General features: G+C 45.1%; 6 protein-coding genes across 7 annotated transcripts; 4 read left to right on the top strand and 2 right to left on the bottom strand.

Moving 5' to 3' along the window:
- The first annotated feature begins 50 nt into the window (after nt 1–50).
- Nucleotides 51–1,792, top strand: LOC120453998 (tRNA pseudouridine synthase A). 2 transcript variants are annotated; one of them, XM_039638965.2, is made up of 4 exons: nt 51–253; nt 314–799; nt 855–1,131; nt 1,196–1,792. In XM_039638965.2, exons 1-4 carry the CDS (start codon nt 214–216, stop codon nt 1,719–1,721), a joined length of 1,329 nt encoding a protein of 442 aa, XP_039494899.1. In that variant the 5' UTR covers nt 51–213; the 3' UTR covers nt 1,722–1,792. The 2 variants fall into 2 exon arrangements, with proteins under 2 accessions (XP_039494899.1, XP_039494900.1); XM_039638966.2 differs by having other exon boundaries at nt 58–249.
- LOC120453997 (signal recognition particle subunit SRP72) lies at nt 1,786–4,107 on the bottom strand. The gene is made up of 4 exons (XM_039638963.2): nt 3,875–4,107; nt 2,777–3,813; nt 2,036–2,718; nt 1,786–1,978 (listed from the first exon to the last, which is right to left on the bottom strand). The coding sequence occupies exons 1-4, from the start codon at nt 3,984–3,986 to the stop codon at nt 1,849–1,851; spliced, it is 1,962 nt and encodes a 653-aa protein (XP_039494897.1). The 5' UTR covers nt 3,987–4,107; the 3' UTR covers nt 1,786–1,848.
- A 208-nt stretch (nt 4,108–4,315) lies between these two features.
- Nucleotides 4,316–6,600, top strand: LOC120453999 (septin-2). The gene is made up of 2 exons (XM_039638967.2): nt 4,316–4,553; nt 5,270–6,600. Exons 1-2 carry the CDS (start codon nt 4,406–4,408, stop codon nt 6,379–6,381), a joined length of 1,260 nt encoding a protein of 419 aa, XP_039494901.1. The 5' UTR covers nt 4,316–4,405; the 3' UTR covers nt 6,382–6,600.
- A 365-nt stretch (nt 6,601–6,965) lies between these two features.
- On the top strand, nt 6,966–10,659 carry LOC120454605 (G8 domain-containing protein DDB_G0286311). The gene is made up of 7 exons (XM_039640064.2): nt 6,966–7,360; nt 7,475–7,626; nt 8,725–9,604; nt 9,667–9,786; nt 9,846–10,010; nt 10,075–10,183; nt 10,241–10,659. The coding sequence occupies exons 1-7, from the start codon at nt 7,291–7,293 to the stop codon at nt 10,479–10,481; spliced, it is 1,737 nt and encodes a 578-aa protein (XP_039495998.1). The 5' UTR covers nt 6,966–7,290; the 3' UTR covers nt 10,482–10,659.
- Nucleotides 10,660–11,549: 890 nt separating this feature from the next.
- Nucleotides 11,550–12,428, top strand: LOC120454608. The gene is made up of 3 exons (XM_039640069.1): nt 11,550–11,692; nt 11,744–12,005; nt 12,065–12,428. Exons 1-3 carry the CDS (start codon nt 11,624–11,626, stop codon nt 12,370–12,372), a joined length of 639 nt encoding a protein of 212 aa, XP_039496003.1. The 5' UTR covers nt 11,550–11,623; the 3' UTR covers nt 12,373–12,428.
- Nucleotides 12,342–13,059, bottom strand: LOC120454610 (signal recognition particle 14 kDa protein). Its single transcript, XM_039640072.2, has 4 exons — nt 12,910–13,059; nt 12,781–12,853; nt 12,616–12,716; nt 12,342–12,556 (listed from the first exon to the last, which is right to left on the bottom strand). Exons 1-4 carry the CDS (start codon nt 12,931–12,933, stop codon nt 12,425–12,427), a joined length of 330 nt encoding a protein of 109 aa, XP_039496006.1. The 5' UTR covers nt 12,934–13,059; the 3' UTR covers nt 12,342–12,424.
- Between the last annotated feature and the right edge of the window lie 146 nt (nt 13,060–13,205).

The raw sequence follows: 13,205 nt of genomic DNA, 5'->3' as shown, positions 1-13,205 counted from the left end.
TGCTAAATTAAAGATGAAGAATATTTTAAAAACAAAATCAGAAACTAAACATAATAATTAAGATAATTCAAAGTAACCGATTTTCGAATGAACATAATATAAAGAGCCAAACCAAACTGTTAAATAAAACAGCTGGTCCGTCACAGAGCAAGAAGAAGAGCATAATCACACGTGTGTAAATTCCACCACTTTAAATCCAAAATTGTTTACTTAATGTTTTTAAGACGGCTATTAAACGACTACACCAAGGCAGGTTAATTATTAAAGATCGTACCTTTAATATGAGAGTTTATAATTCATTTTCTTTTAATAGTTCGCCTGAAAAACCTTTGCAAACCCTGGAATCGCCAAAAATCCTTCGCTGCAGCGATGTCAGAGGCGCTAGATAAACTGGAGGTGGAGAAGGAAGCCAGGAAAGAGGCCAAGGAACTAGAGAGCGAAGCCGTGAAAGAGGCCAACCGCATCAAAAGAACACTTAAGCGCAAGAAATGGGTCGATTGGAAGGAGCAAGACGAGAAGGATGCCGCCAACGGGGTGAAACGGGCGCCTTTCGATCCAGCCGAGCGGATCAAGCGCAAGAAGAGCGCCATCCTGCTTAGCTATTGCGGAGCAAACTACTATGGGATGCAACGCAATCCCGGCATGCAGACCATAGAGGAGGAGCTCTTCAAAGTCATGCTAAAGCACAAGTGGATCACAGAGGACAGCTTTGAGCAGATTCAGATTTCCTGTTTCCAAAGGGCCGCTCGGACCGACAAGGGCGTCTCCGCAGCACGACAGGTGTGCTCCGTCAAGCTGCGTTAGTCTAATTATTCTTCCTTACCATACAATATTAAACCTATTTCTTCCTACAGCTGAGGAGCTGGACCTGGAGGCCTTCAATGCAGATCTGCCGCAACAGATCCGTCTCTTTGGCGTAGAGCGCGTGACTAAAGGCTTCAATGCCAAGGACCAGTGCAATGCTAGGACCTACACCTACACTCTGCCCACCGTGGCTTTTGCCTCATTTGAGGAAAAGGTCGAAGACTTGCACGACACCTTTCAGATTTCCCCTGAGCTGCTGCAGAAAGTGAAAGAAACCCTAAAGCTCTATGAGGGCACAAAGAATTTCCACAACTTTACCAGCAAGAAGTAAATAAGTCAGGTTTATACTTTCTTGTTGGTCGAACTAATATTTTGTTTACTATTCTTGTAGAAGCTTCCTGGATCCTTCGTCCAAGCGCTTCATCATGTCCTTTACAAGCAGCGAACCATTCCGGAGTCCCCAGGGCATAGAGTTTGTCACACTTAAGGTCAAGGGTCAGAGCTTTATGCTGCACCAGATCCGCAAGATGGTGGGTTTAGCCATTGCCATTGTAAGGGGAAACACGACGGCGGCGACTTTAGAGCGTGCACTGACGGAGGAGCGCCTGGACCTGCCGATGGCCCCTGGGCTGGGCCTTGTGCTGGACACAGTGCACTACGAGCGATACAACGATCGCTACGGCAAGGATGGCATCCACAATCCGCTGACGTGGCAGGCGCAGGAGGCGCAAGTGCAGAAGTTTATCGAGAGGGAGATCTTTAGCCAAATCTATAAGACGGAAGCCGAGCAGCGTAACATGCTCGATTGGATAGGAACGTTGCATTATCACTCGTACGACACGCGGGCGGAGGACGCACCTCCAGCTTCCTCGGATAGCAAGAAGATTAAAGGTGGTGATGACGACAATGATGAATAAAATAGATTTTTGTGTATGCACATTAATAAAGAAAGCCTAATCAATTGACCAGTTGTACAATAAGTTAAAATGCAAAACCGGTTTTTATAATCAAAGTATAAAGGCAATGAATAAGATCTGTGTCAATTTAAAAGCGGCCTCCCTTCTTCTTTTTGTGGCCACCTTTACGGTGCTGTTGCCTTGGTCCAGGTGCTGTTTCCTGGAAAACGGGTGTGGCGGGGGAGTTCTTGGTCAGATTGACGCGGTTGGACATGTCGCTGTAAAGGAATATTATAATCAGAAACATTTAAATGTTTTTTATCTAACGAGCTTACTATTGATCGGCTGCTCCAGACGCCATGCCCTGGGAGCCCTTAATGACATCCTTGCCTCGTGCACCACCTCGCTTCTTTCGGAATCCTGTGCGCTCGTACTTGGGCAACCACCGCTCTGGATCAGGAGCCACTTCGGAGTTGTAGTTCTTGGGAAGCTTGCCCTTCCGTTTCCGGTTCTGGTTCTTCTTTTTCTCTAGCGGTGTGCTCGGTGAGGGTTCGATCTTGGCATTGGCAGACTTCTTTGCCGCCTTTACTGACATCACCCAGTTGGCCGCCTCTAGGGCGTCGATTTCGGAGGCAGTGGTCAACGTTTCCAGTTTGGGTAACTTTCTACTCAGCTCAAGAGCCCTCTTGGGCTGGAACTGGGCGTAGGCGATGACCAGTTGGGCCAAAACCTTGGTATCGTTGGGGTTCAGCTTGAGTAGTTCCTCCAGGGAACTAGCGGCCGTCTCGGAAGCGCCACCACGCAAATGGAACTCGGCCGCCTGACGCCACATATCCGACAGATCACCACTGCTCACCTTGTTCTTCTTGTACCAGTCAACAGCGGACTTCAGCAGCGCCGAGGCTGCTGTCTTGTTGTCCGTGCCCAGATAAAGGGAGACTAGAGCGGAGACAACGCCAGGCTTGTACATGGCCTCGCCCAATGACAGTAGTGTTTCTATGGCATCCTTGCGATTGCCCTAAAGAAAGAAATTCGTTGGACACGTTTCCATATTGTTTAAATTGTTTGTAACTTACCTGAAGCAGCTGAAGTTGGATGACAGCAAATTTGCTGACGAATTCGTGCGACTTGTGGGCTGCAGCGAACTTTTGTAGCTGATCGATTGCCTCCTTGTGCTTGCGGTCCTTGGCCAGCTGGCTGCAGCGAATGAGGAGCGCCTCAAATTCTACCTGCGGATAGGTCTGAGCTAGCTTTTGGCTAAGTTGTTGCACTTGGTCGCCGGCATTAGTATAAAGTGCCAGTAGACAGTTGTTAACGGCTATGACCTGCTTCTGGCGCGAGGTGAGCTTGGGCTCACAGGCGTCGGCAAGGGCAGCGCGTATTTTCTTCTTGGAGTCAAAGACGTTCTGGTCCTTATTGATCACCACAGAGTTGTTGCTGGCCACGGCAACCAAGGCCGCGTCCTTAGGCTTATGGCGCAGGCAGTCCGCGTAGATGCTGGCCGCCTCCTTGGTCTTGCCCTGCAGTTGGAGGACGTAGGCCAGTTGGACGCGAATGACGTCCACCTCCTCGATTATCTCCTCCTCGGAGGCACCCTCGTCCTCGAGGAACTCCCGGCAGAGCTTCTCGCTGGTGCGCAATTTGCGCTCGGCCTCGGCGTACTTCTGCCGATTAGCCTGAATGCAAGCGCTATTGAAGTACTGCTCGTAGGTGTCCTCCGGCACATCGGGCACCTCCTTGGTCTGGTCCACAGCCAAATTGGCGGCCACTGCGCTAAGATTGGTCCTTCGCTCGTCCTCGTACTCGTCACTGGTGTTCTTGATGATGTCACGGTAGGAGTCTAGGCACTCATCGTAGCGCTCCAATCGATACAGGACCTGGGTTCGAAGCTCCTTAAGATTCGGCGGCAAGGGCTGCAGGCCCGCATCATCTATAGTCTTGAGCGCTTGCTGTTGTTTGTTTAGGCGGTACTCGCAGTAGGCCTTCTCAAAGGAAAGGGAGGACAGACGATTCTTCTCGATGAACTTGTAGGCCTCCTCGAACTTTGAAAGCTGCACCAGGCAGACCACCTTGCAGTGCAGGGCCGTGGGATCGTCGGGGGCAACGCCTAGGACTACAGAGGACATAGGGGAGTCATCTTGTGGATTATATCCTCTTTAATCTGAGAAACTTACTGCGATTCACTGCCTTGACAGCCTTATCAAACTCTCGGTTATTGCCGAATTTATGCACATCGGCGTAGGCAGCCTTGATCAGCGCCTCCTTGGGATTAGCGTCCTTTGACATCGTGGTTGCTCAGCAAGTGTGTGGGTGGTAAATAATATTTAATTCGCAGACTTCAACTTTCGACTTTCCGTTTAACATGCAACTTTTGACAGCTGTAGACACATCAGCAATGCGGGCTGCCGGATCGACGACTGTGTGGATCCAGAGATGCCAGATGGCTCGTAAATTGTTTAGACATTTCATTATTTAAAAAAGTCACTTAGGCTTTAAACTTGAATAAAGATACCACTATAACATTTATACTCTTGAATTAATTTCTTTTAGCTATAATTTTGTTTTTATTTTTATCCACAAATTTTTCTGAGCTGCTGGTATTTAGCCCTTCGGCGAAACTGGCCACACTTGCAGATTCGTTGGCGACGCCTTTGATCCGATCTCTGTTCCCGGATTATTGGATTATTTGACTTGACTATTGGAAAATGTCCGTTGAAGTGGATTTCGTCGACAAAAAGGAGATTCATCTCCGAACCCTGAAGCAGTCCGGTCACGTAGGATTCGACAGCTTGCCGGACCAACTGGTCAACAAGAGTGTCCAGAATGGATTTGTCTTCAACGTCATGTGTATAGGTGTGTATATGCGGGCGAACTTTCCGTGTGTGAGTGTGTATGCTGCACAGTGAATCAACCGAAGTTTTACTTGCATATAAAACAGTGGTGGCCAAAGCAATAGCACTGGTTTTTCATTTCCCATGAAGGATAACATATTGTGCCTGGTTTTCTATTATTTGATATGTATTATCCTTGACAATAACGACATAATAGCTTAAAGCATGTTTTAAACTTGTGTTTTGTTTGTCCACATACAGTGGTCCCTCGATGTAGTGAGTAATTAAAAAAAATAAAGGTGTGTTCTTTTATTATGTTCAACTTTAAGAATTAAAGCAAAGTCAGTAAAATAGTACTAGAGATATAAATAAAGAGTTAAACTAACGGCTGCACAGCACTAAACGGCACTTCGTAAAAAATATGCTTTTGGTTTGGACATCGCTGTACTATGTACTCAAGTGCCTCATGTTGGAGTGCATTGCTCAGATAAAGTGAATCACTTGCGTACATGTCTGCGGGTAAACAATTGAAATAACCAGACGCCCAGATACGATTAGTATGCAAAGTGCCCGGCAATCGATTTCCTCCACCACTTTCTACAATTTCACCGTGACACCAATGCCGTACTGCTTCTGTGGCCAATTGAGCTCACTTGGGTGCTTCTGTGGCCAATTGAGCTCACTTGGGCGAAGGTTCCCCTAATCTGACCCCCATTTTAATATCTTTACGCTCCGCAGGCGAAACCGGACTGGGCAAATCCACGCTGATGGACACGCTGTTCAACACCAGCTTCGAGTCCACACCGAGTCCCCACACCTTGCCCAGCGTCAAGTTGAAGGCACACACCTACGAGCTGCAGGAGAGCAATGTGCGACTCAAGCTGACCATATGTGACACGGTGGGCTACGGCGATCAGATCAACAAGGACGACTCGTTTAAGGCGGTGGTGGACTACATCGACGCACAGTTCGAGAACTATCTCCAGGAGGAGCTGAAGATCAAGCGATCGCTGGTGTCATGTCACGACAGCCGCATCCACATCTGCCTCTACTTCATCTGCCCCACTGGGCACGGCCTCAAATCGCTGGATCTGGTTTGCATGAAGAAGCTGGACAGCAAGGTGAACATCATTCCGGTGATTGCCAAGGCGGATACCATTTCCAAGGTTGAGCTGCAGCGCTTCAAGGCGAAGATCATTCAGGAGCTAAACACCAATGGAGTGCACATCTATCAGTTCCCAACCGATGATGAGACGGTGGCCGAGACCAACACCAGCATGAACTCGCACATTCCCTTCGCCGTGGTGGGCAGCACGGAGTTTATTAAGGTGGGGAACAAGCTCATCCGCGCTCGCCAGTATCCCTGGGGCACGGTGCAGGTGGAGAATGAGACGCACTGCGACTTTGTGAAGCTTCGCGAGATGCTTATTCGCACCAACATGGAGGATATGCGCGAAAAGACACACACGCGGCACTACGAGCTGTATCGCCAAAAAAGACTTGAGCAAATGGGCTTCAGCGATGTGGATAGCGACAACAAGCCAATCTCGTTCCAGCAGACGTTTGAGGCCAAGCGCTCCAACCATCTGGCCGAGCTGCAGTCGAAGGAGGAAGAGGTTCGCCAAATGTTCGTGCAGCGCGTGAAGGAGAAGGAGGCCGAGCTGAAGGAGAGCGAGAAGGACCTGCACGCCAAGTTCGAGAAACTAAAGCGCGATCACGCCGAGGAGAAGCGCAAGCTGGAGGAGTCGCGAAAGGCGCTCGAGGAGGATTACCTCGACTTCCAGCGGCGCAAGCAGCAGTTGGTCACCGCCCACCACACGCTCACCCTCGGCAAGAGCAAGAAGAAGTAGAATCCGGCGGCGCCGCCGAACAATGTATTGAGAATTCTGTGCGGTTCGCTTATCCCAAAGTAATTATTGCTTTCTCATCTCGTTGTCTTTCATTTGTACTATTAAGTTTACTTCAAATATTAACATATACACAACTACACGCATATGTACGCAGTAATATATGATTATGTATTTACAACTAACGAATAAATCGAACTTAGTATTTTAACAAGGTAAAAAGAGCTGTTTGCCGGAAACTTGTGTTTTTAAAATGGTAAGCTTTAGTGGGGTTTCTTTTGTTTTTATGTGTGGAAGTACTACAAACTAAAATTGTATGTCTTGGACTCTATAGAAAGTAACAGCTTGAAAAAAATATACCTCTTATAAAATTGATATGTTTCGTCAACTTATTTACATAATTTCCACATATTTACGTATTGAATACATCTTTTTTGTTCCCTTTGATTTGTTTTAAGCTAAAGCTTCATGCCCCTTAAACATGAAAAATATCAGTTTGAATTTTAAGAATGGCGCGCTTTTCGTCGGATTAAACTGCAGTACGCCCTTATTTAGCTCGTGTTGTGCTTGCCACCTGGCCACACTATTGCCCACTCATTCACTGCAGGCTGCAGAAATTATAGAACAAATTAAAAACGCAATAACAGAATTACAGCAGTAAATTCGACACAATCACGGAGTCCAGTGCTCCGGAACCCAAACGAAAGCAATTAACCGTGTTCAAAGTAGAGAATAGGTCGTGAAAGTGGGTGTATCCGTCGCCGAAAAGTGAGATACCCCTTTGTGTTTCTTTTTTGTTCGTTATAATTTTATTTGTCGCTCGAATTGGATTGCGATTTAATGGTAAGGGAGGGGACTCGCTGCAGGGGTGCTCCCAAGTGATTTTCCATAACCAGCGCTGAGTGGACGGAAATGGCGATCGGTTTGGCGAACATGTCGCTAGCAGCGTCGTCGCTGGTTTTCTTCGCTCTGCTGCAGACAGGTATGGATAATGGTGGAAGTGGGTGATGGTTAATGTATGGTGCAGAGTGGACATGGTGGTGAAACCAACGAGCCCAAGAACTGTGTCACTAATGATGCCCACTCCACATTGCAGTTACCTGTTACACCGTCATCATCACCGCTCCCGAGCAGGCCCTCATCGGATCCACTATCAATGTGTCCGCCAAGCTTTTCGATGGCGACAAACCGGCTCCCGGGGGCAGGCCCTACAGGTTCACCTGGTCCGACAGTGCTGGCCATCGGAAGGTAATAATTCCACCTCCGTTGTCCTACCCCATCCCCCTGCGGAACGTGTTAAACAAAGCAAAAAAGTTTCGAATTATGGTGACTAGACTTATTGCCTGCGAATGCAAATGCCAATATTGCAAGCCAGTCTACAAGCCCAGAGTTTTCATCTACGGCGATCATTAAACTGGTCAGGAGAACTAGTGCCAAGTGGTTGGCCTGCCCAAACTCAGCTAAGCAGTATATCATTAATGCAAATAATTCCTATAGCCAAAAGTTTTCGTTTTTGGTCAAAGGAGAACTTTCTAACATTTTTTTTTTAGTTTAGCATTGGTCCATGCCAATTGTTCATTACCAAATTTTGTTCTAAAGTGTTTTAAACAAAAGTTTCAGAGTGTAATTTAATGACACCTATTTGGCAATTCCTAATTTCAGAGATCCTAGAACTTTTTATTCAAAACGTTGGTTAAAAAAAGGTTTCATTTTGTAGACAGTAAAATGGAGAATATTTAGTTTTCTAAATAATTATACATACATACATTGCTTTCCTGGTTATTATTCAGAAATCCTATCCTAATTATTCCCCCTTCAGAAAGAACGAATAACGAAACGAACGATAACATCGAAAACGATTCATTATTTCTATCAAGCAAACTTGAGATTCAAATCTATAACCGCAATGGCTAAAATGAGCATAATATTGAAAATATTTATCAAATGAAAACCGCAATGCTAATGGTTCTTATTCGATTAAAATCATACAAATTTTATTATTTCCGTCGCAATTTTTCCCAACACGTTTAGATAGAGTTTAATTCACTGAATTCAATAAGTTATTTATTTTAAAAATATATTTTGAATACAAAAGCAAGCAAACGCTTACATGTGCAAACAGACGTAAACTATTCCTTTTCTAATCTCAGCCATGTGGCTTCAATTGATATGGCGTCATTTGAATGGTAATTTTACACAATTACTATTCAGCCATAGCTTTTCCGATTGTGCCTGGTACGTGGCCATATCAGCGCCAATCGGGGGCTGCTATTGTGGACGAATTTGCATGCAGAGTGGCTTAAAACTGCTACCAAATATACTAAACACTTCCCTTTGTCCCCACAGGCGATTGAAACGAACAGCGCTACCAGCAATTGGTCTGTGGTGTACACGCAGGAGCAACCGGCCACGCATGTCATCAAAGTGGAAGTGGAGAAGTTCGTCTCCTTTTTCTGGGTGACAGAGGCCAAGGCCTCGATTGGAATCAAGCTGGACAGCTTGCTAGGCGGCCGGTTGGAGCTGATTCAGAACAATGTGATAAGACCCCATGAGTTTGTGTCCACCCAGGAGGCGGTGAATCACAGCGTATCGCTTTCCGATGCGGACCTACTTTTTCTGCGGTCGAAGGGCTATCGCATTCTGACCTATTGGTTTCAGAACTGCACATATCTCGGGATGTCTAGTTCGTTGGACTATCTGGCCACATATCCGAAAGCTGAGCAATACTATGATATGGAGGTATTAGTGGTGGCTTCACTAGAAATTCCGCCGGAGCCGACGCCCTCAACTACGACCACCACAACAACTACTACTACAACCACTACTACGACGACGACGACATCAACAACCACATCTACAACTCCAGCAACTACGACAACACCTGCCACAACAACCACTCCGAAAACAACAACGTCGTCAACAACTACAAAAGCAACAACTCCAAAGCCGCCGGCACGATTCAAACGCGATGTAGCCCAGATTATGCATGCCAACGCTGCCCTTCTCGGCTTAAACATAACCAGTGCGCTAAAGCAGCAGAAGGCTTCCGCTGAGAATGGTGGGAATGTGTCCGTGGCTCTGGTCAATCCGCTTGGAGTGCGAAGGCTGTCCAAGCTCACTTTGGTACCCGGCCTTCAACCGCCATTCAATTGCGTGACCAAAAAATTCGTGGCCCAGGATCCCAAGCAGATATACGGCTATTTCCAGCAACGCGTTGTGTCTAAGGGTAGGTTTGTTTAATGTTTTGTATGAGCCGTTTTCTAATTCTCAAAGCTGAAAACACTTTAGATCCCATAAGCGGTTTCGGCACCACGGGCAAAAATTGGCTTCAACACTGGGAGGTGCTTCAGCTCAATGTCAACTGCAAGGGATCACCGCCGTTTGAGCTGTGCACTCAAGTCTTCACTGGTGAGTGGCATTGTAATTGCTTATTGCTTCTTATCATAATGACTGTCTTTTCCTTGTAGCTCCTTACAACTCCACGGGCAATGAGACCTGCGACCAGTATGAACCAATAGAAAACTGCTCATATGAATTCATGCGTTACTTCAGTGAAAGCAAGACTATTCTGTTCTTCATACGCAATGAGGTCTCCCAAACACTCAATCAGGTCACCATCAACATGTATGAAGGTGGGTAAAACGAAGTTAATTTAAATATAATTCTTTACAATTTATTGTTTATTTGACTACGCAGCTCAGCGTCAATCTCAGCTTTCAGTCGTGGTTGTGCCCGTAAGCTGCACTTTGGTGGCGGTAATTCTTGTTGTTTTCGGCGTGGCCTATTATATTCAACGGGGAAATCGGTAAGCACTGCCAAAATACCTATGGACACGCTTTCAACCACTTCTTTCGCTTCACAGCTTCAATGTTGAAGTGGCGGATTTCAACTTCGGCGACACGCAGTCGGTGGACATGGAGTACAAGACATTCCCGCAGCGCCTAATCGACAGCATCCGCGATGCCTGCACGTGGCCGGGTCAACGGCGTCACTCGCAGTCCAGCGTAGATCTCATGGCGGACCAGGAGCAGCCGCCGAGTCCGAGCTTTGCAGGCAATGTGGGCGATGTAGATAGCAACTTGCGCTACAACACTTTCAACTAGGTTCTTGAGGGAATCGGTTAGAAAGCAGTTACCTATGCAAAATATTCATATAATTTAATTTCGGCGCCCAAGTTCTGAAGTCCTACTACTATGTCTCGTTAAATTTGGTCAAATCATTTGCAACTGTATAGCCTTGAACCTAAATTTCGGTTTGAGGGGCATGGCAGTTTTCACTAAACTTGATTGGATTGGAAGGCGGGATCAGGTGTGATAATTATTATTTGTTATTATTTCTATGTGCACTCTATGTATTTCTATGTGCACTCTATGTGCTTAGTCATTTTCTTGTTGTACACCAGCACCTTGGGGACGCCCTGCTCCCCAAATGTACATGTACAGGGATGATAGAATCTTTTTTTCGTTTCCAAATACTTTATATCCCCTTACGTTACCATTGCAATCATCATCTTTAAACATTACGCACACACTTGCTCATCAATGGCCAAAATGTGGAGTAACAAGCATCTATTGCACCGCAATATCGGGTGTGCAGCAAAGTTGGGGAACTCAACTGCAGATTCCTTCGGATATTGATAAAGACTGTCTTTGTTCTAAAAGCAAAAATAAATTTGGTAAAATTTAAAACTAACTTATGCGTGGCGATTTGTTCGTGAAGCGTTAGATGCTAGCATAAGTAAATTTCATTGTATCCCTTGTATCGTGATCGAATTCTTTATCAAAGACAAGCCCATCTCACACTTAACACGCGCGACACAAATATTCATTGTGATAGAAATATAACAAACAGTATGTACGTTTACTAAAACGAAAAGTTTAAAGAAAACCATTATACTTATTAAGCTAAAATCCGTGTTTTTCTTTGACTGCTTTACAAAAGGAAAGGTGCTTGGATGTTTTTGAAGTTCAGATATACATATGTAAGTATAACGATTTTGGAATGAATATTTCAGAATGATTTGATGCGACCAAACAAATGTATTTTATCAGATTTAATTAATATTGAGTGAGTTTTTTTCTATGAAGGGATTTTCTTATATTTACAAAATGTTCCACAACTTAACTTAAAATTAGAAAATTATGAAGAAAATTGTTCTTGAAGAATTCGGATTTTCTAGTTGGTGCGATCTGGTAACACAAAAATAAAAAAAACAAATGCGTAAGAAGTTGGCGGATAACTAATAATGTTTTTGAATGACATAGGCCAGCCCCTAAAGGTGGAATCAGGAAAGGCTTACAGTTCTTATGAGGAGGTACGTATACAGTCTATATGAGCTCGCTTTTAATACCATTTTGCCTTCCAGCACTGTGGAGCTTTGCTCTTTTCATCAGCCGCCTCAGGAGATCTAATTATTCCACAAAATTGGTGCAATCTGGCTGTAGGGTCTCAGCTGGACATCTCACGGCTGAAATCCCAAAAATCTGTTTCAGAGAGCTGCACATTTAAAACCCTGCTTCCAAATAATCCTACCCGAATAGTTTACGATGGAAACGAGATCACCATTACATTGATACCAGCAGGAAAAAAAGAAAACGGCTTGGAGTGCCATTTGTTCTATATAGAAAGTTGGTATTCCCTCTGGGTCTTTTGTCTGTTGGTAGTCTAACAACACATATATTTGTAGACGGCCATACACGATATTTGATTGTGGAGTGCCTTTCAGGCTACCTGGACTTTTTGCCGAAGGCTCCTGACTGCTTTCGCACAGGGCTCTTTCAAGGAATCGACGTAATTTACGTAGACGAGGAGCTCATAAGTCAGAACCACATGAACGAGGATCTCTACAGTTTGGTTGATCTGATAAGGCCAAAGTTCATTTACGGGTTGAGGCAGCAACAACTGCCAAAGTGGCTGCTCGATCTGCGTCGGATTGATGATAGAAATAAGACGTATAGCCTATCTTCCGTACAAAATGATGCATTTAAGATTTAAAACAAACGACCAGTTAACAGTCAAATAAAATCTAACTAAGACTACTCCCGGATTAACCCTTTGTCGCCTTGGCTTTGCTTTTGACCTTCTTCACTCGCTTCAGTCCGTCCATCTTGCTCTTCATGAACTGCGAGTACATGCCCATCATGGCGGGCACATCCTCCTGCCGAACAACGGTGGAAATCTGTCGGGAAGGTTGGTTTATTGTTATTAATATTAATTAGTCAGTTCGATCGAAATTACCTTCTGGGATTTGGACTGGGCTCGCATTAGGCACATATAGGTCTCCGGCTTGGGCAGCGGTGGCCGTCCTGCTCTCGGCACGGGCTTATCGTTGCCATCATCTACGGGACATTAATTAGATTGCAAATTTGTTCCAAATCACCATGTTTTTCGGGATCCACTTACATCGCTTGAACGTCAACGTAAAGGAGGAGTCCTTCTTGGCCGCATTAGCGATCTTTTCCAGGCGCAGGATGAACTGAAAGGGAATACGATAATTTCTCCTTTTATTTTGAAAGTATTTCATTTATTTACGTTCGAATTGTCTAGCAAAACCATTTCGTGGCAAATAAAACAGGCGAAACGAGAAAAGTGACACTGACAGCTAAGCTACTGCGGTATTTTCTAGTACATTTTCTTGGCAATAACAAGGGCTGCACAGTCTCTTTACTTTAGTGATTATAGCTTGAAAATAAATTGATTTAAAATAAATATACACTAATGAAGGTAAATAGAATTTTAAAGTTTGTGCATATACAAATTAATACAAATTGCCAATGCTTTAGACACTTCCGTGTTAAAAGCTGTGCAGTAGTATCGAAATAGCGATG

This window comes from Drosophila santomea, chromosome 3R (assembly GCF_016746245.2).
Source record: "Drosophila santomea strain STO CAGO 1482 chromosome 3R, Prin_Dsan_1.1, whole genome shotgun sequence".
Lineage (NCBI taxonomy): Eukaryota > Metazoa > Arthropoda > Insecta > Diptera > Drosophilidae > Drosophila > Drosophila santomea.
Note: the sequence above shows the minus strand (reverse complement) of the source record. Positions and strands in the feature narration are given on the sequence as shown.

Bases quoted from the DNA above. Each gene is read 5' to 3' on its own strand.
- LOC120453998 (XM_039638965.2), top strand. From the start codon at position 214: ATGTTTTTAAGACGGCTATTAAACGACTACACCAAGGCAG. The intron at 254-313 runs GTTAATTATTAA...TTCTTTTAATAG, and splicing joins AAACGACTACACCAAGGCAG to TTCGCCTGAAAAACCTTTGC. The intron at 800-854 runs GTTAGTCTAATT...TTCTTCCTACAG, and splicing joins GGTGTGCTCCGTCAAGCTGC to CTGAGGAGCTGGACCTGGAG.
- LOC120453997 (XM_039638963.2), bottom strand. From the start codon at position 3,986: ATGTCAAAGGACGCTAATCCCAAGGAGGCGCTGATCAAGGCTGCCTAC. The intron at 3,814-3,874 runs GTAAGTTTCTCA...TGTCCTCTGTAG, and splicing joins TGTCAAGGCAGTGAATCGCA to TCCTAGGCGTTGCCCCCGAC. The intron at 1,979-2,035 runs GTAAGCTCGTTA...ATTCCTTTACAG, and splicing joins TCTGGAGCAGCCGATCAATA to CGACATGTCCAACCGCGTCA.
- LOC120453999 (XM_039638967.2), top strand. From the start codon at position 4,406: ATGTCCGTTGAAGTGGATTTCGTCGACAAAAAGGAGATTCATCTCCGA. The intron at 4,554-5,269 runs GTGTGTATATGC...TACGCTCCGCAG, and splicing joins CTTCAACGTCATGTGTATAG to GCGAAACCGGACTGGGCAAA.
- LOC120454605 (XM_039640064.2), top strand. From the start codon at position 7,291: ATGGCGATCGGTTTGGCGAACATGTCGCTAGCAGCGTCGTCGCTGGTT. The intron at 9,605-9,666 runs GTAGGTTTGTTT...AAAACACTTTAG, and splicing joins GCAACGCGTTGTGTCTAAGG to ATCCCATAAGCGGTTTCGGC. The intron at 9,787-9,845 runs GTGAGTGGCATT...TTTTCCTTGTAG, and splicing joins GTGCACTCAAGTCTTCACTG to CTCCTTACAACTCCACGGGC.
- LOC120454608 (XM_039640069.1), top strand. From the start codon at position 11,624: ATGTTTTTGAATGACATAGGCCAGCCCCTAAAGGTGGAATCAGGAAAG. The intron at 11,693-11,743 runs GTACGTATACAG...TTTGCCTTCCAG, and splicing joins CTTACAGTTCTTATGAGGAG to CACTGTGGAGCTTTGCTCTT. The intron at 12,006-12,064 runs GTTGGTATTCCC...ATATATTTGTAG, and splicing joins CCATTTGTTCTATATAGAAA to ACGGCCATACACGATATTTG.
- LOC120454610 (XM_039640072.2), bottom strand. From the start codon at position 12,933: ATGGTTTTGCTAGACAATTCGAAC. The intron at 12,854-12,909 runs GTAAATAAATGA...ATTCCCTTTCAG, and splicing joins TTTTGCTAGACAATTCGAAC to TTCATCCTGCGCCTGGAAAA. The intron at 12,717-12,780 runs GTAAGTGGATCC...AATGTCCCGTAG, and splicing joins TACGTTGACGTTCAAGCGAT to ATGATGGCAACGATAAGCCC.